The sequence below is a fragment of the Eleutherodactylus coqui genome, chromosome 6 (assembly GCF_035609145.1).
Source record: "Eleutherodactylus coqui strain aEleCoq1 chromosome 6, aEleCoq1.hap1, whole genome shotgun sequence".
Classification (NCBI taxonomy): Eukaryota; Metazoa; Chordata; class Amphibia; order Anura; family Eleutherodactylidae; genus Eleutherodactylus; species Eleutherodactylus coqui.
The window spans coordinates 72,645,706-72,665,633 of NC_089842.1; the positions used below are offsets into that span (position 1 = coordinate 72,645,706).

At 42.4% G+C, this 19,928-nt stretch overlaps 1 protein-coding gene across 3 annotated transcripts in view; it reads right to left on the bottom strand.

The window, feature by feature from the left end:
- Positions 1–19,928, bottom strand: part of LOC136631344 (uncharacterized) — a 60,832-nt gene that overhangs the window by 23,117 nt on the left and 17,787 nt on the right. For all 3 annotated transcript variants that reach the window (XM_066605606.1, XM_066605604.1, XM_066605605.1), the window contains exons 4-6: positions 15,622–15,696; positions 6,367–6,448; positions 250–384 (exon numbers count right to left, since the gene is read on the bottom strand). In XM_066605606.1, coding sequence (XP_066461703.1) covers positions 250–384; positions 6,367–6,448; positions 15,622–15,696 — 292 coding nt within the window. The remainder of the gene's footprint in view (positions 1–249; positions 385–6,366; positions 6,449–15,621; positions 15,697–19,928) is intronic.

The following is a 19,928-nucleotide window of genomic DNA, read 5'->3' on the forward strand; positions in this document are numbered from 1 at the left end:
TATATATATATATATATATATATATATATATATAGTTTCTATAGTGTGATAAGACATCAATGTGGATATCATAAATTGCAGAATGGCTATCACAACATACTGGGAGACCGGCAAGAATAAGGAAGTGCATTGTAAATGGTAAGGAGCTCATGACCCTTACTGACAAAGGTCAGACGATTCTCAGTCTGCCTCTTCTTAAAACCTATTGATTGCAACACCAGACACCAAAAATAACCCAGCAGCTCTTACCTGTGTATCAGTAGTTAGAGCCTCTATAAGAACATCAGGGACAATCTCATTGATCAATATCTCAGCTACAAAGGAGTCCACAAAGTCCCAGGCAAAATGTTTATTTTCTGTGAAATATCTATATGCACTGTGCTCCTAGAAAAGGGAGAAAAACAGCTAAAACTTTGAGCTTACGATGTGGAGATAAGATCGAACATTACTTATTAATTGAGCAATTTTCTAAGTTTTAAATATTTCATGTCCATTGATCTGGAAAGGTCACAGGCTTGTGAGGAGGTTATCGTGCAAATGCTGCGGCTTAGTAGGCTCTGTCGTTCCTCAGTAGTATATAACACGATTCTTTTCGGAATGTGTAAGTGTTAATTCCGTCATTTAAACAAGGTATGAGTAAAGTTACATTATTATAATGCCAAACATAGTATGCGAGGACAAAAAAAGTCACATGCCATCCATTTCAGCCTATTACCCCCCAATGTTGATCCAGAGAAAGGCAAAAAAACCCAATGAGGTAGAAGTCAATTTTCGCCATTTAAGGGGAAAAAAATCCTTCCCGACTCCAATCTGGCAATCAGAATAATCTCTGGATCACCAACTGTTCTGAGGTAATTAGTGAATATAACATATAATATCGTAATGCTCAAGAAAGATATCCAGGCCGCTCTTAAACTCTTTTCAAATTCACCATCACCACATCCTCAGGCAGGGAGTTCCATAGTCTCACTGCTCTTACAGTAAAAAAAAACCCTTCTATGTTGGTGTAGAAACATTCTTTCCTCTAGACATAGAGTATGCTCCCTTGTTCCAGTCACAGTCCTGGGTATAAATAGATAATGGAAGAGATCTCTGTATTGTCCCCTGATATATTTGTACATAGTTATTAGGTCACCCCTCAGCTGGTTTTTTTTCTAAACGAAATAACCCCAATTTTGATAACCTCTTTGGGTCTTGTAGACCGCCCATTGCATTTATTACTTTAGTTGCCCGCCTTTGTACCCGGTCAAGCTCTGAAAATGTCTTTCTTGAGCATTGGTGCCCCAAACTGTCCACAATATTCCATGAGTGGTCTGACCAGTGATTTCTAAAGAGGAAGAAGAATGCTCTCGTCATGTGCCCCTAGACCTCTTCTGATGCACCCCATGGTACTATTGGCCTTGGCAGCAGCTGCCTCACACTCCTTGCTAAAGTTAAGCTTACAGTTAACTAAAACCCCCAAGTCCTTTTCCATGTCAGTGTTTCCCAGTGGTTTCCCATTTAGTGTGTAATGGTGACATGTATTTCCTGCCCATGTCCATAAACTTACAGTTATCAGTGTAAAACCTCATTAGTCACTTTTCTGCCCCCAACATATGTAGCTCGTCTTGCAACTACATTCTGGCTTCTCTTGTGTTAATTACTTTACACAGTTTAGTTTCATCTGTAAATATTGATATTTTACTGTGCAAGTTAAACAATATATAATTTTACAATATAGAGTCAAAATATTTTCACCATGTGATTACAAATGTGATTACAAACTAATTGCTCACTCACATCAGTGCCTTTGGCTTCCAATTTCCTGCTCCGATGCTGATGTGAACGAGTCCTTACCACTTCTGTCCCAAGCCCCCCACCCTACTCTCAGCAACTGGAATGCAAAAATGTGAATGTACAGCAAAGCTTCTCAGAAATTGGTAATAACTAGAGATGAGCGAGCATACTTGTCCGAGCTTGATGCTCGTTCGAGTATTAGGGTGCTCGAGATGCTCGTTACTGGAGACGAGCACCACGTGGTATTCGTCTCGATTAAACGAGCACTGACCATTGAATTCAATGGAGCTGGCAATACAGCCGGCTCCATTGAAAGCAATGGGCTGCCGGCGATCGTGGGATGAATTGTCGGGAAGGGCTTAAATATATAAGCCCTTCCCTGCAATTCATCCAGAAATGTGTAAAAATAAAAAATATATATATACTCACCTGGTCCCGGCAGCCGGAGTTCAGCTCAGCTGGCCTGCAGTGGGTGTGAAGGGGGTGTGAGTCAGACATGCCCCTGATTGGCTCAGCGCTGAGCCAATCAGAGGCAGATCTCACTCACACCCATTCATGAATTCATGATGGGTGAGTGAGTGTTGATTCTGATTGGCTCAGCGCAGCTCTCAGCTGAATGACAGCAGTTCAGCACCACAGTGCAGGGGACAGCAGGAGAAGACGCTGCTGTGCCCCCGCAGCTGAAGGGAGGTGAGTATCTATTTTTTTTGTTTTTTAAATCACTTTTAATTCATTTCCAGGGAATGGCTTATATGTAAAGCCCTTCCCTGAAAAATAATTCAGGTGTGCCAGCGGACCATTGTCTTCAATGGAGTCGCCGGCAGCAGCAGCGGCTCCATTGAAGAGAATGCCTGCATTTTTATTCTTTTTTACACTAAAATCTTTCGCAGCTGGCCTGCAGTGGGTGTGAAGGGGGTGTGAGTCAGACATGCCCCTGATTGGCTCAGCGCTGAGCCAATCAGAGGCAGATCTCACTCACACCCATTCATGAATTCATGAATGGGTGAGTGAGTGTTGCCTCTGATTGGCTCAGCGCAGCTCTCAGCTGAATGACAGCAGTTCAGCACCACAGTGCAGGGGACAGCAGGAGAAGACGCGGCTGTGTCCCGGCAGCTGAAGGGAGGTGAGTATCTATTTTTTTTGTTTTTTAAATCACTTTTAATTCATTTCCAGGGAATGGCTTATATGTAAAGCCCTTCCCTGAAAAATAATTCAGGTGTGCCAGCGGACCATTGTCTTCAATGGAGTCGCCGGCAGCAGCAGCGGCTCCATTGAAGAGAATGCCTGCATTTTTATTCTTTTTTACACTAAAATCTTTCTTTTTCAGGTAAGGGCTTATATTTTTAAGCCCTTCCCGAAAATTCATCCCGCGCTCGCCGGCAGCCCATTACTTTCAATGGAGCCGGCTGTATTGCCAGCTCCATTGAATTCAATGGGCTAACATCGTTCTTCTCTGCCACAGCTGTTACAGCTGTGGCAGAGGAGAGCGATTGTTATGCTGACATTGGGGGGGGGGGGGTCTCACTCTTGCCACTATTGTGGCTTAATAGTGAGACTTCGGAGCCCAAAATGCAGCCCTGCATGTTGCTCCTCGCCTGCCCTATCCATTTCTGTGTTTTTTACATGACTTTGGTGATTTGCTAAGATTTTCACAAATGAAAACCTTAGCGGAGCACCAGTCATACACAAAAATGCTCGAGTCGCCCATTGATTTCAATGGGGTTCGTTACTCGAAACGAACTCTCGAGCATCACTGAAAGTTCGACTCGAGTAACGAGCACTCGAGCATTTTGGTGCTCGCTCATCTCTTGTAATAACGTCACACTAGTTAAATGTTCCTTTCACTCACTAGTTGACAATTATAGTGCTGTATACCCTGTGCCTAACTTTAAACAAAAAGATCTTCTCTTACAAATGTAGCAATCTAATCGACAGGGTGTGCCACATTCCCTACAACATTACCCCACAAGCATGAACCATTGATACCTGACAGGAAGGGGTCATCGATTCATGCAATTTGACCTCCCATCAGCCCGATGCAACAGAAATCTGGATTCATCTGACCAGGTGATGCTCTTTCACTGCTCAATCATCTAACTTTTGCTCTTTTGCCCCCTGAAGTCCTGTATTTCTGTTTCTCCTTGACAGCAAAGGTACTGGAACTTGTCATCTGCTCTTATAGCCATCCGTGCTGAGGAATGACTAGTTGTGCATTCAACCATAGGTACTGGTGTAGCTTGACGCCCCCGTAAGAATGGCTCTACCCGCTTTGGCTCTACCTGCCGCCAGTCTCCCAGCTTAGCAGCATGCCGCTGGTTTGGCAGCTCCTCACGCTGGCATCCTGACCCCAGCGGTCTTAGCAGCTCTGCTGCTGTACACAGTGGCAGTCACAGCAAGGGAGGTAGCATAGCAGCCGCCAACGGAGTAGCGGAGTGTCAGAGCAGCTCTGTGGCCAGCGCTGGTGAGTCCATTCAGCGGAGGTGCGGCGCAGATCACTGGAGATGGCCTCTTTCAGGTGCTGTGTGCGCTTCACGGACCCCCTGTATGCCCTTCCCGTGCAGCGCCACCTGATCACTGCCCCTTACTGCTGTATCTTGACAGCCAATCGTAACCTAGGGGTGTGACAGGGGCCTTCACTCCTGCTGACAGCTTTCACACCCCTAGCTTCTGGTGGCGTCAAGATACACTAGTACTTCAGCCACATTAGTTGGAGCACTGGCCTTGCATTCTGCTGCAATCTGCTAACTGTGCACCACATTTTCTTCAGAACAATTATTGACATCCTCCTCAGACCCATCTCATCAATTATGTCCACAGGATTTGCTTTCACTGGATTTTTTCTCAATCACGCCATTCTCAGTATACTCTCCACAACGAGAGCTTGTAATCTATATATATAAAATTGAATATATGTCTGTGTGTCTGTGTGTCTGTTTGTCCTTTATGCGCTACTACACCATTCATCCGATCGCCATGAAACTTTGGGAAGTTGTTGAGTACACTCCTGGAAAGATTATAGGCACAGTACATTTATGCTACGATAAATGGCGCGCGTGCGAGCGTCGTCGACAGTTACGCCCCCCCCCCCACGTAGATCGTTCGATTTCCATCATTGCCACTAATTTTCTCACTTCCCGATGTCGTAGAACATGACATTTGGCACGAGCATTGATTATGTCATAAATAGGAAAAGCTAATGGGTCCCAACTCGATTATTCAATTCTAAGCGCCAAAGAATTAGCGTCCAAATTTTACGTACGGAATCTAATTTTCTCGCTTCCCAATGTCGAAAATTCTGAATCCCAATCCCGAAAATTCATCCTGCGAAAATTCAATGGAGCCAGCTGTATTGCCGGCTCCATTGAATTCAATTGGCTAATATCATTCTTCTCTGCCACAGCTGTTACAGCTATGGCAGAGGAGAACGATCTTAATGCTGACATAATTTTTATTTTTTTATTTTTACACATTTTAGGAAGATTTTCAGGTAAGGGCTTATATTTTTAAGCCCTTCCCGAAAATTCATCCCGCGCTCGCCGGCAGCCCATTGCTTTCAATGGAGCCGGCTGTATTGCTGGCTCCATTGAATTCAATGGGCTAACATCGTTCTTCTCTGCCACAGCTGTTACAGCTCTGGCAGAGGAGAATGATCGTTATGCTGACATTGGGGGGGGGGGGTCTCACTGTTGCCACTATTGTGGCTTAAAAGTGAGACCTCGGAGCCCGAAATGCAGCCCTGCATGTTGCTCCTCGCCTGCCCTATCCATTTCTGTGTTTTTTACATGACTTTGGTGATTTGCTAAGATTTTCACAAATGAAAACCTTAGCGGAGCACCAGTCATATACAAAAATGCTCGAGTCGCCCATTGACTTCAATGGGGTTCGTTACTCGAAACGAACTCTCGAGCATCACTGAAAGTTAGACTCGAGTAACGAGCACTCGAGCATTTTGGTGCTCGCTCATCTCTAGTCCCAACTCAATTATTCAATTCTAAGCGCCAAAGAATTAGCGTCCAAATTTTACGTACGGAATCTAATTTTCTCACTTCCCAATGTCATAGAAACTTGAAATTTGGTACGAGCATGGACTATGTCATAAATAGGAAAAGCTAATGGGTCCCAACTCGATTATACAATTCTAAGCACCAAAGCATTAGCGTCCAAATTTTACGTACGGAATCTAATTCTCTCACTTCCTGATGTCATCTATATATATAAAAATGAATGTATGTCTGTCTGTCTGTCGTTTATGCATTACTACACTAGATATATAAAAACGAATGTATGTATGTATGTCTGTCTTCGCAGCAACGCGCGACGGGTAAGCTAGTTTTATATATATAATTGTAGCAAAGTTTACCTTGGCTCTAAAAACGTTGCGGTAGTTATCTGTCCCATGGTGTATTTGTCCTTTAACTGCTTTATTTATGGGATTAGAGGCAATGCTCTTCTTTTCTTTAAATAGTGCCACTCTTATCCACGACCTGCGTCTGATTTTGCAGCTCAGACCTACAGGTATTAACCTAAATGTAGAGGGCTCACTGGGAATTACTATAGTTGTAGTTAATGGGGCTCTTGACATTTACTTACTAAAGTTGGCTTCATTTGGTCTTGCTCCTTATTCTTCACTAACGTGGGTTTATAGAAGTAAGAATCATATTTAGCACTTCTTCTAGAAGGTGAAACAGAAAAAAATTACATGATATTTTCCCACTTTGGAGTTACAGTTAAAATCACAAATTTTAAGGTAGAAAATACTTACCAGTGTTTATTTTTGGAATGTACTATATATTTTTATATATTATTCTCTTAACGTAAGTATGGGGTCAGCCATCTTGTCAGTGTTTTTTCAATAGCAGTTTCAAAAATTTGCTTTAAACAAGCACCGACTTCTCTGAGAGAGTGATGCAGATAAGCTCTGTCATTGGACGTGGACATAATCCCTCATGACCTTAGCACTACAAATTTTGTAAGCTGCACCTAGGCAGCAAATGACCTACCAGCTCTTGAGGTTGATGGGTTGGAAGCAGGAAAAATGTGCACGTGTAAGGATCTGAATGACTATAACAAAGGCCAAATCGTGATATCGAGAGTACTGGGTCAGAGCACCTCTAAAATGGCAGGTCTTGTAGGGTATTCCCTATATGTAGGGATTAGTACCAACCACAGGTGGTCTGAGGAAGGACAACTGAGGAACCATTGACAAGGTCACAGGTGTTGATGGTTCTTTAAGACATATGGGGAGTGAAGGCTAGCCTGGTCTTTTGAATTATGTTTCCTTTGACATATGAATGGCTGGGTACGTGTGTCAGTACCTGGGGAAGAGATGGCACTAGCATGCACTATGAGAAAAAGTCAAGCCGTGGAGGCAGTGTGATGTTTGGGATAACCTTCTGCTGGGAAACTTAGGTCCTGGCATTCATGTGGATGTGACACATACTACTTACCGAAACATCATATAGAATGAGTCCCCCCCCTTCATCCCTTCATGGCAGTGGTATTCACTAATGGCAGTGCCCTCTTTCAGCAGGAAAATGTGTTCTATCATATTGCAAAAATTGTTTAGGAATGGTCTGATGAACATGATAAAGAGTTCTATAGATCTCATTCCAATGGGGCATCTGTAGGATGGGCTGGAAAATGAGTCTGATCTATGGAGGCCATCCAAGGACTGAAAGGATCGCCTGCTAAGGTCTTGGTCCCGGATACCACAGGGCACTTCAGAGGTCTCGTGAAGTCCACGCCTCAATGGGCCAGAGAGGGCAACCTACACAATATTATGTAGGTGGTTTTAGTATTCTGGCTAATTGATGTATTTTTCTTGCTATTTTCCGCAGTAGCTGACTCTGTTCTTTTTAGTAGCTTGATGGAAGAAACTACATTATACATACACCTCTACCGAGATAATATAGGACTGAGCTTTGTCCTTCGTACAGTATAGCGGATAATGGTTCTTTGCTGCTCCAGTAGGCTTTCCAGCATCTTGTCTGAGCAGATGTTGTGGCGGCTTATACTGATCTCAGAATTATGCAGTATTATGTATGCTTTTGGCTCTGCACTCTAAACAAAAGATGTTACATTCTATTTGGAGACTGTGCCCTAGGTTGACTCCATTTTCTGAAATTGCAGTGCCTGTAATCAGTTCAAGAGGCATGAGATGTGTTTCTATTACAGTACATATTGCTGAAAAAAGTAATACAGGCAAAGGGTACAACAGCTGCTGCAAGTCCACCGCACTGAATATGATGAGATGATATCTACCAAATCAGGCGCTATTCTAATTGTAAGTGGCGAAAAATGTCATAATGATTAGATTCTGATGTCACAGATTGGGATACATTATATCACTCTACATACAGATTGGGATACACTGTATCACTATATACACAGATTGGGATACACTGTATCACTATATACACAGATTGGGATGCACTGTATCACTATATACACAGATTGGGATACATTATATCACTATATACACAGATTGGGATGCACTGTATCACTATATACACAGATTGGGATACATTATATCACTCTACATACAGATTGGGATACCCTATATCACTATATACACGGATTGGGAAAGCTTATATCACTCTACATACGGATTGGGATACATTATATCACTATATACACAGATTGGGATACACTGTATCACTATATACACAGATTGGGATACACTGTATCACTATATACACAGATTGGGATACATTATATCACTCTACATACAGATTGGGATACACTGTATCACTATATACACAGATTGGGATACACTGTATCACTATATACACAGATTGGGATACACTGTATCACTATATACACAGATTGGGATACACTGTATCACTATATACACAGATTGGGATACACTGTATCACTATATACATCGATTGGGATACATTATATCACTCTACATACAGATTGGGAAACCTTATATCACTCTACATACAGATTGGGATACACTGTATCACTATATACACAGATTGGGATACACTGTATCACTATATACACAGATTGGGATACACTGTATCACTATATACACAGATTGGGATACACTGTATCACTATATACACAGATTGGGAAAGCTTATATCACTCTACATACGGATTGGGATACACTATATCACTATATACACGGATTGGGAAAGCTTATATCACTCTACATACGGATTGGAATACATTATATCACTATATACACAGATTGGGATACACTGTATCACTATATACACAGATTGGGATACATTATATCACTCTACATACAGATTGGGATACACTGCATCACTATATACACAGATTGGGATACACTGTATCACTATATACACAGATTGGGATACACTGTATCACTATATACACAGATTGGGATACATTATATCACTCTACATACAGATTGGGATACACTGCATCACTATATACACAGATTGGGATACACTGTATCACTATATACACAGATTGGGATACACTGTATCACTATATACACAGATTGGGATACACTGTATCACTATATACATCGATTGGGATACATTATATCACTCTACATACAGATTGGGATACACTGCATCACTATATACACAGATTGGGATACACTGTATCACTATATACACAGATTGGGATACACTGTATCACTATATACACAGATTGGGATACACTGTATCACTATATACATCGATTGGGATACATTATATCACTCTACATACAGATTGGGAAACCTTATATCACTCTACATACAGATTGGGATACACTGTATCACTATATACACAGATTGAGATACACTGTATCACTATATACACAGATTGGGATACATTATATCACTCTACATACAGATTGGGAAACCTTATATCACTCTACATACAGATTGGGATACACTGTATCACTATATACACAGATTGAGATACACTGTATCACTATATACACAGATTGGGATACATTATATCACTCTATATACCGATTGGGATACACTGTATCACTATATACACGGATTGGGATACACTGTATCACTATATACACAGATTGGGATACACTGTATCACTATATACACAGATTGAGATACACTGTATCACTATATACACAGATTGGGATACACTGTATCACTATATACACAGATTGGGATACATTATATCACTCTATATACCGATTGGGATACACTGTATCACTATATACACGGATTGGGATACACTGTATCACTATATACACAGATTGGGATACACTGTATCACTATATACACGGATTGGGATACACTGTATCACTATATACACAGATTGGGATACACTGTATCACTATATACACAGATTGGGATACATTATATCACTCTACATTCAGATTGGGATACACTGTATCACTATATACACGGATTGGGATACACTATATCACTATATACACAGATTGGGATACACTGTATCACTATATACACGGATTGGGATACACTATATCACTATATACACAGATTGGGATACACTATATCACTATATACACAGATTGGGATACACTGTATCACTATATACACAGATTGGGATACACTCTATCACTATATACACAGATTGGGATACATTATATCATTCTACATACAGATTGGGATACAGACAACAGATCAGAAAAGCATGCGAGTGAAAACATCCATTTGTCAGAGGTTTTGAGATGATTTCATTTAAAAAGGGTATATATATCTAAAAAGAGACACTATACATAGATATATAGTCTCTTTTTAAATAAAATCATCTCAAAACCTCGTTGGTTTGATTTATCCCACTTTATAACCATGGCAAGACACTTCTGAATTTATACACAGAGGAGAATCCTCCTCCCATCAAATTGGTGTAGGACGGAATGTAAGTACACTATGGCTCTATATAAGTGTGCTATTGTGATCTGACCAAAAGGCGTTGTATGGCATAAGCCGAATTAAAATTAGGTTGATAATACGGGCTGGTCATTGATTATAACATAATCCTGTATCCGAGGAGCGCGGAGAACTTTTTCTTTTATTTGGATTACATTTATCAAGACCCCTGGCACCACAGAGATCTTGCACCCTCCTGGATGCACCACCAGTACCCCTGGGCACCGGACGGGAAAAGAACAGCTATACAAGCCAACTTGGACAAAAGGTGCAGGTGGGCTCCCCAGGTGGGAATTACCCACTCTAATCACACATTTCTATTAAGGCACTGCGGCGCTGTTCTGATCACCTATAATGGAGAATGATCATTTCTCACCCAGAAGTAGCAGATCACGTAACTCAAACTTTTATGGCATATTCAGTTAATAAGCCATGAAAGTCTATTTTTTACAAATTGCCTTTAAATTTCCCTAATACAATGTTAGAATCAGATCTACTCCCATACACTGAGGGAGCATACTGTATGTAACCATATGGGGCACAGAGGTTATCATTGTACCAGGGCTCTTGGCATCCTAAAACCCCTGCATACATTAGAATTTAGTCATCTGAACCCCCTGATAGCAGCAGGTTCACATGATTCTCTAATGTATGGGGGTGGCGCAATTTTTCCCTGACATATGATGTTGGGGGAAAGGAAGATCGGGGATGTTGAATTTCAATACCCGATTCTTTTGCTTCTCGAGAGAGGAGCCAACGCTAGAGCTGTGTGGCTGTGGCTTAACGCAGAGGTGTAACTTGAAGCTCCCTGGCCCCCATGCAAAACCTGTAACAGGGCCCCCAACTATAATGCTTTACTCATAGTACTTGGCTCCCTATATGGAGAAGAGAGGCCTTCTGGGCCCCCTAAGGCTCCTGGGCCCGGGTGCAACTGCATCCCCTGCATCCCCTATAGTTACGCCCTTGGCTTAACACGCTAAACACATGATGCCCCGGCCGAGCTGAAGGTTCATGTGTATGTGGGGGCTGCTGGAAACAGTTTTTGTATGAACGATCATTTGTCCGACAGTTGTTGCAGCTCCACTCAAGGATCAAGACATGTGTAAAAATATAGTTTTCTCGTCAATTTTGACTTTTGGTCTGGTCAATTGCTGCAAGTTGTGAAAAATTTTACGCGTAAAGGCTATGATAAATGGGGACCATTATGTTTTGGTCTTATATATTAGCGTATTTACTACTCATGTGCTGTGACAACACTTCACTTATTGACCTTGTGCTGTGATATTACTATGTTCATATGGGAAGGCTCCAGGTTTTGGGGTTCCCCCCCGAGGAAAAGGGGTTCTCCGAGATAGCAGGAAATAGGGGCCCTACCATTAGGGTCCGGAAGACTACCAGGTGCTGGCAGCGGGGGTGAGGGGCTCCTTTCCTCCTAGAACAGAGGCCGGGGGCATTTGGCTGTATCCTGACTTAAGCATCATAATCGGCAGCATCATTGAGCTAGTGAATTCGGCAGTCATGTTGCAATAAACAGGAGAATTAGATGTATTGAAAAACAAGTCATCCGGAGACCAAAGGTCATTAATACTTCAAACGTTGCGTTAACCATCCTGGTAACAATATAACAGTTCAGTTCTTTCAGCTTCAGAAACCAGAAAATTAGGGCAAGAATTTCTCTTTAACACCAGAGTCTGGGGAAAATCAGCGTGTGCCTACCCCACGCTGGTACTCACACTTGTATGGTAGCTTGTGCAGTAAAGTGCTTATCCTTGATCCGAGGATCTCAGCAATCAGGCAGCAGTAGACACATGGCAGCGCTGGGTTCAGGATAGCTTCACTACTTGTGTTCATCTGTTAGCAGACTCCAGTCTCCATTGTCTGGTAACAGGCAGCTGGGACATCCTGTAAATCTACTGTAGCAGCTAATGACAGCGCTCAGCCATGATCACTAAATGTGGTCTCTTTGGCTGCTACAGCTTGTTTGTAGATGGGCTAGGCCTGTAAAGTGACATCACAGAGAGACTAGAGCCAGTGGTGGAGTGGGAAGAGGTGAGTAACTGCTGACTTGTTATTTTAATGCATGGAAGGCTTTCCTTGAAGGTGTTTCCAGGGAGAATACTATTGATGACCTATCCTAAGATTGATTTCAGTGAGAGCCGTGCCTGCAGTTACAAGTGCCAGCCACTATACAGAGTTTGGTGAGGAGACTTCTGCTGCTACCACTCCGACCTCTGTGTTATTGTGGCGCTGACAGCATGTGCCCGCTCAGCTGATCGGTCATGGTCCTGAGTGACGAACCCCAGCCGATCAATAGTGTCCTCCCTAGACAACCCCTTTAATTTCTTTTTCTCTCTCACTGGTTAGTTAGTGAGTGAGAAGTACTGTGAGCTGCTAGGAGGGATATCTCCTGCACATGTGGGTACTGCGGACGGGACACATCGGGTAACCTGCCCAAATGCCCTACAGGTGAAAAAAGTGAGGCTTATTGCCTACAAGCAGCTGCGAGCAGCCAAAGTGGAAACAGGGCTTGTTCCGTAACCCGGAAGTCTTAAGGATTGTAAATCACGAACCCCCATCGTACAGACTAGAGCCGCGGCACACTTGAAATAAAGTGATGAGAGAAAGACACAGTTTCTGGGGAAGAACTCTGCATAAGCCGCGAAGCGAAAGTCAACGGGCAGCTAAGGAAGATACGCTACCCCTAATCTAAAGGCGATCGATGCTGAGGACTTCAAACATATTGTTAGCAGTACGCAGTTCGTGTCCTGCATACTGTTGTATGGCCGGTTCACCACCTCATCGTTAAAGATACTTGGTTTCCAGCAATTAAAGACCTTAATGAGCTGTGCCATTACTAATACGGCTGTATTGGTCATTTTACTTTTTGCATTGTTATCCTGTCAGAATAAAAGTTCTCAGCATCTAAGATGTCGGGTGATGATAGATATACTGAGTATTCCAGACAATATAAAGCTATTGGAGTGAGCGGGCGGGAAGTCCTGGAGAAGTATCAACTGGGCTCTAACTTGGAATGCCCTGAAGCAGGCCATGAGGCCTTATCTGATCTTCTACCACAAACCGCAGATAAAGAAACCATGACTCACATCATGTGGCACGCTATGACTCAGACAGGGCCTGAATTGCCCGCTACTCCTGCAACTTCCCCGGGGATAAGGGGCTGCTCCAGCTTGCTTGTTGGTCCGCACACCAGCAGGACATGACCACCGCAGCCAATAGGAAGATTAATCATAGCAAACTACACAGTACTTGCTATTACATGTACTAGCCAGTAGATGGCACTAAAGGACTATCATATGCATATACAGGTATTGAACACATTTCTCCTATTACATTCTCACTGGGAACACCGCATCAGATAAATGGATAACAACAAATAAACACATAACAATCCACCACCCCTCTACATTCATTAACTACATGCTACAAAATCACTGTGTGCATTATTATTGTATTATGATGCTGTGTTTATTAGACCGGGAGCTGTGACATCACTGTGGTCCATTGCCATTAGCTATGTGAAGAAGAAATAAACAATTATTTAGAGTATATGGCGCCACCTTCAGGCGTAATAAAAACACATGAGATTAGTTATTGCCAAACTTGTCTATTTATTACCTAAAACCCGCATGTATACATGTTACGGGTAGAGATGAGCGAACGTACTCGGTAAGGGCGATTTCGCAATCGAGCACCGCGATTTTCAAGTACTTCACTACTCGGGTGAAAAGTACTCGGGTGCACTGTGGGTGAGCGGGGGGTTGCAGCGGGGAGTGGGGGGGAGAGGGAGAGAGAGAGGGCTCCCCCCTGTTCCCCGCTGCTACCCCCCACTCCCCTCTGCAACCCCCCGCCCCACAGCGCACCCGAGTACTTTTCACCCGAGTAGTGAAGTACTCGAAAATCGCGGTGCTCGATTGCGAAATCGCCCTTACCGAGTACGTTCGCTCATCTCTAGTTACGGGGTAAAAGAACCCCTTCCTCAGTACTTGCTGGGGATGCATGTCTGGATGCTGACTTTGTATCCTAACCTTCTCTACAGCGAGTACTGAAGAAGGGGTTCTTTCACCCCATAACGTGTGTACATACTGGTTTTAAGTAAAAAGTAGAGACGCTTGGCAATAACTAATCTTAAGTAATCTTATTACGCTTGGAGGTCGCGCAACATACCCCAAAATATTGTTTATTTGTTCTTCACTTGACAAAAAACATTTACACAGCCAGGTATAATGGTATTTGGGGTGAGCTGCTCCTTGAATAACAGGATACATTTCAGATTCACATTTTCATTCTCTTCTGGGTCGCTCCACTGTCTTTTTTCTACTACTTTACACTTTAGCCATTAGCTATGACATTATTCCTGTGGCATCACTACTGTACGTTTATATTCCCGATTCACCCCCGTTATTCCTATTCTGTGACATCGCTATGGGCAATAACCCTTTTCTATGACTTCATTATCCATGATATGTGATATTGCGGTGTTGGTTATTCTTGTTGTATGCGTTTTGTCACATTATGCATAGTGGTCATAATCACTGTGTGCATCATCCCAGGACTATGGCATCACAATGAATATTATTCCTTTGCTATCACATCTTTATGGCTAAATTGTCACATCATTGTGTGTATTACACCTGTTCTATGAGTTGGCAATGTTTATTATCCCCATGGTGTGCATTATCAATGGTCTGTGACATCACTGTAAGGCACGTTCCTGCACAGTGACATCACTGCTTATATTTTCAGGAGTATGAAGGTTCCAGTTACCCCTTGAGTTGATGCCTGAATCGTCCAGTGGTTCCTCTGACACATACAAGAATACCAGTACTATAAACTGCATACAAAGATAGGGCACCTTGTGAGATTTAGCATTGGAGTCTGGGAGCTTCGAGTAATACCTTTGTTCTGGTTCTACCAAACAGGGCTATCAAGGAATTCCACGCATGAGCCCTGCTAGCCCAGTGGTAACCAGCTTGTAATATTTATTACGAGACTTACCTCTCATGCTGTTTATGTCTCTTCGTGTCTACATGTTCCCAGCTGCCAAGATCCCAGGTAGATTTGGACGTAAGGCTGGAACATTAACACAGAATCAAAAAATTAAATAATCTGTAAATTCATGGATGATGCGCTTATAAAGCATTTCTATAAAATACAATGGATACTCCTAATGGAAGTTGTTCTTTTGTGTTTTTTGGTTCTTACATGAGCTAATCCAACAAGTCATCGATTCTTGCTCACTTGCCCTGTTGAGTCCAGTTTTTACACGGGACAATAGTCGCCCATAATCACTCTTTTGAGCCATAACTTGGGTGACTATCGGTCTGTATAAAAGTACCCATATAGTGATGGATTATCAGTGTTCTGGTAGTATCCCTCAGCACTCAGGTTTATGTTGGAAGATGAAAGATGGCAATCCGCAACATTACTAAGAATGCAGATGTGAACAGACTCTAAGATGTGCCCAATCTATTAAGTGGCACACGCCTCTTAATACTTTAGGAGAATCTCTGCCCATCTATGCACCAAAAAAAAAAAATCAAAACCAGTTAAAGGGGTTACCCCAAAATCTAACACTATCCTCTATCTACAGAATAGGGGATAACTTTATGATTGCTGAGACCCCACCGAGCCTAAAAATAGGGGCTCATGTTTCCCTCTTCTTATCAATGGGGAGTTGCTTCTCCCATCTGCAGTAATGTCAGACTAAGGCCGGCTTCATACTGGTGATAGGCTTTCTTGCCATGCGAGAGTGAATGAAAACTCATGATTATGAAACCAATGATTTTCAACTGTTTCATTCTCATTTGTGATGTCTTCACTCAACCCTCGCAGCACTTAAAAAAAATTGTGCTATTGCCCATTTTTTTTTCAATGGGGGAAGGTGGCAATAGTGCCAGCCCCATTGAAAACATAGGGAGTTCATCACGCTCCCCTGACAGAACAGTGACACCTGTGATAGCTATGGCAGGGGATTCCTGCATCCCCGCAGGGATGAAGAAATCCTCTGCCACAGCTGTCACAGCTGTGGCGGAGGTCCGCGATGCTATCCCATTGCTTTCAATGGGGCCAGCGCTGCTTCCGCCCCATTGAAAGCAGTGGGTTGCAGGCAACCTCCGCAGCGATCATTTTTGGGGAAGGCCTTGTTAATACCCTTCCTTTTAAGTAAAAAAAAAAAATTAACTCACCTAGACAAGCTGTCCGGCTCTTCTTTCCGTCCCCGGCAGTTGTCTTCTGTCTTCTGAAGGCTGGGGATTGAAAAATCCCTGCCTCCAGAAAGCGCTGCCTCTGAATGGCTGAGCGCTGTGACCAATCCGACGCAGCGCCCAGTTGTCATTGAATGACATCTGAGCGCTGCCTGTGATTGGTCACAGCGCTCAGCCAATCACAGACAGTGTTCAGCCATTCATTGTTGGTAAATTCATTATTTTTCTGTGTGTATCTGCTCCTTTCAAGGCCCCCATTTTCCTGATAGGTCAGAATCCCAGAGGTGGGACATTCAACCATCAGCCAGTACTGACACATCCTATAGAAATATGGAGTTAATTTATGAGCCTCCATACTACAAGCAGATAAACATTAAAGGGGTTGTCCCGCGCATAAACGTTTTTTGTTTTTTTTTCAATAGGCCCCCCGTTCGGCGCGAGACAAACCCAATGCATGTGTTAAAAAAAACAAACGTTTAGTACTTACCCGAATCCCCGCGCTGCGGCGACTTCTTCCTTACCTTAGCAAGATGGCCGCCGGGATCTTCACCCACGATGCACTGCGGGTCTTCTCCCATGGTGTACCGTGGGCTCTGTGCGGTCCATTGCCGATTCCAGCCTCCTGATTGGCTGGAATCGGCACATGTGACAGGGCGGAGCTACGAGGACCAGCTCTCCGGCACGAGCGGCCCCATTCACCAGGGAGAAGACCGGACTACGCGAGCGCGTCTAATCGGGCGATTAGACGCTGAAATTAGACGGCACCATGGCGACGGGGACGCTAGCAACGGAACAGGTAAGTGAATAACTTCTGTATGGCTCATAATTAATGCACGATGTACATTACAAAGTGCATTAATATGGCCATACAGAAGTGTATAACCCCACTTGCTTTCGTGGGACAACCCCTTTAAGCCAATATAGCAAATATATTAGATTTAAGGAAGGGCAGCTTTCCGATAAACTCTCCCAATTCTTGCAAACCTGTTCACGTCCTAAATGATTGAAAATGAGCAAATCTGCATCTTTTGTGTCCAGACAACAATACTTATGTGAAAGAAGCGTAACATTTGTAACATGGTTGGAGACAATCTTCATTGTTATATGCAAACACCTAAGGACAAAGTAAATAGCAATCTGTCTTTATTAGACATATTTGCTACGCGGGTGTGCCCCATTTATTGTATGTTTCTTTAATGTTTTCAATGGTGTTATATATATAATCTGAAGGAAATAAATATAGTTCGCAAGAAGTTAACAAAAGGTAGAACAACAAGTAGCTGTGTAAAAGAATTACACAATATGAAAGCCCCTATAATGAAAATGTCAGACGAAGGAGGGAGGGTGCTTCTCCACAGATGTCAATGTGCAGACAAGAAGTACTCAGACGGCTTAGCAATACAAATAAAATACATTTTCTCTTCAAAGTTCACTACTGCATAGAAAAGCAGCAGGGGTAAAACTTTGTGAAATATCAAGCCCAGATACAGATTGGAAGGATAAACTCAGTCTCAAACCAATGTTTATGCGCCATCCCGACTCTATGATAAGTGTTTAAAAGGTTTTACATCAAAAATAGCAAAACGGAGAAAGCTTTTCCTCCAGTTACAATATTAATTGACCATTTTAAGTTGAAACTATTGTAACTTGAGACAACTACTCCATGGATAACTGGTAATTGGTAGCAATGCCTCCAACGTGTCAACCCAAAAGTTACACAAAATGAAGATTAGATAAAATGTAGCAGATAAAGCAAGTCCTGACATAGAACAGTCAGAAAGAGCTGCTGAAAGATGGAATTGACTTTCTATATGAGGACAGGAGCTTCTTCAGGGGTCGTATTGTACACAGAGTAGCAGAAAATAACTTGGGGTAGTACCGCACTACATTGTAGGGAGGCGCTACTAGACAGCTGATTAATGCATGGACCTCAGTAATACAAGGCTTTTACCTGTAAAATGCCCATGCTGATTGGTTGGATCTTCGAGGCAATCAGGTGTGCCGCACATTTGCAGTGTCTGTAACACTGTTTGTTGAATGGAATATATATAACTCCTTAGTGGTCTAGGATGTATATTTATGTCATGGAAGCGCAGGGTTTGTATAGAGTGTGATCAGAAGCTGATTCTATGCCATACATAGTGGGTGCCGGCTGTTTTTGACAGCTGATTACAGCTGCGATCAGCATTGCAGGACCAACGGTCTCAAACCTCGTTATGAGTTTGCAAGGTGCTGTTTGATTGTCATGGCAGCCAACGGCCTTCTCTAAACCCTCAGGCCATGATCACTTGATGAGATGTGCCTGTTGCACATATTAATAGACCGCCTGTCAGAATACAGCACAATGCAATACTAAAGTATTGCATTATACCGTATGAGTAATAAAATGATTGCATGTTCAAATCCCCTTAGGGGCCAAAGAAAAGTAAAAATAAGTGAACACATTTTTGTTGTTATTGTGAATGATAAAGGATATAAAAAATGTTTCCTGTATTTATTATAAAAAATCAAAACAGAAAAAAACATATTTGGTATTTCTGCGTCCATAAAAGTCTGATCTATCAAAGTAATACATATTTATTGCACATAGTGAGCATTGTCAGAAAAAAAAACTATAATGCCGGAATTGCGCTTTTTTTTTTTATCACTCCATCCCCATGAAAAAAATAAAATAAAAAGCGATCAAAGAGTCGTATGCACTCTAGAATTGTGACAATAGAAACTACAGGACATCCTGCAAAAAACAAGACCTCACTAAACTATGCCGACGGAAGTTATGGCAGTCAGAGGATGGCGGCAGAAAATATTTTTTATCCAAAACTAATTTATTGTTTAAAAGTAGTAATGCAAAAAAACTACATAAATTTGGTATCTTGATTGTAATGACCCACAGAGTAAGTTATTGTCATTATTGCTGCAGTGTGTACGCTCTGAAGACACCCCCTCCCTGCCCCCAAAGATGGCAGAATTGCCTTTTTCTTTCCATTTCATTTCACTTAGAAATTATTAAAACTTTTCCAGTACATTATCTGGTGTGTTAAATACTACCACTGAAAAACACGACTCAAGTCCTCAGACAACTGCGTTGATGGAAAAATA